Source organism: Morone saxatilis, unplaced genomic scaffold, assembly GCF_004916995.1.
Source record: "Morone saxatilis isolate NCDOM2014 unplaced genomic scaffold, NCSU_SB_2.0 Contig4, whole genome shotgun sequence".
In the NCBI taxonomy this organism is placed as follows: domain Eukaryota; kingdom Metazoa; phylum Chordata; class Actinopteri; family Moronidae; genus Morone; species Morone saxatilis.
Window position 1 is genome coordinate 16,289,774 of NW_023339984.1, and position 320 is coordinate 16,290,093.

Genomic DNA, 320 nt, shown 5'->3' on the forward strand with positions numbered 1-320 from the left:
CTGGTCTGGCGGTATTTCCCCAAACAGAACCTTCACGCCTTGTACTACAACGTGGTTGTCTTAATGCTGCAGAGGAGGGTGAGGAGTAGAAACTGAAGACTGTAACAAGCAAAAACTATTATTATAAATACAGTTTTGTGTGAGTGAAATGGAGCTGGGTTTGATTGTTGTTCCTTTCCTCTCTGTCCTCTCTTCACCTCCAGGCCTTTGTGTATTTTGCTGACTGGCCTACGTGCTGCGACTTTGTCCGAGATCACATCATAAATCCGGTGTCGGTCAAAGGCTGCACGCTCAGCGTCCACTTTGTCTTGCAAGACATG

The 320-nt window shown here is 46.6% G+C and overlaps 1 protein-coding gene across 1 annotated transcript in view; it reads left to right on the forward strand.

Moving 5' to 3' along the window:
* The window catches only part of LOC118338205, a gene marked incomplete at both ends in the record, with an annotated part of 4,473 nt that continues 4,153 nt past the window's right edge, over positions 1 to 320 (forward strand). Inside the window, 2 exon segments of the mRNA XM_035675466.1 lie at positions 1 to 78; positions 204 to 320. Of these exon segments, the coding sequence (XP_035531359.1) occupies positions 1 to 78; positions 204 to 320 (195 nt within the window).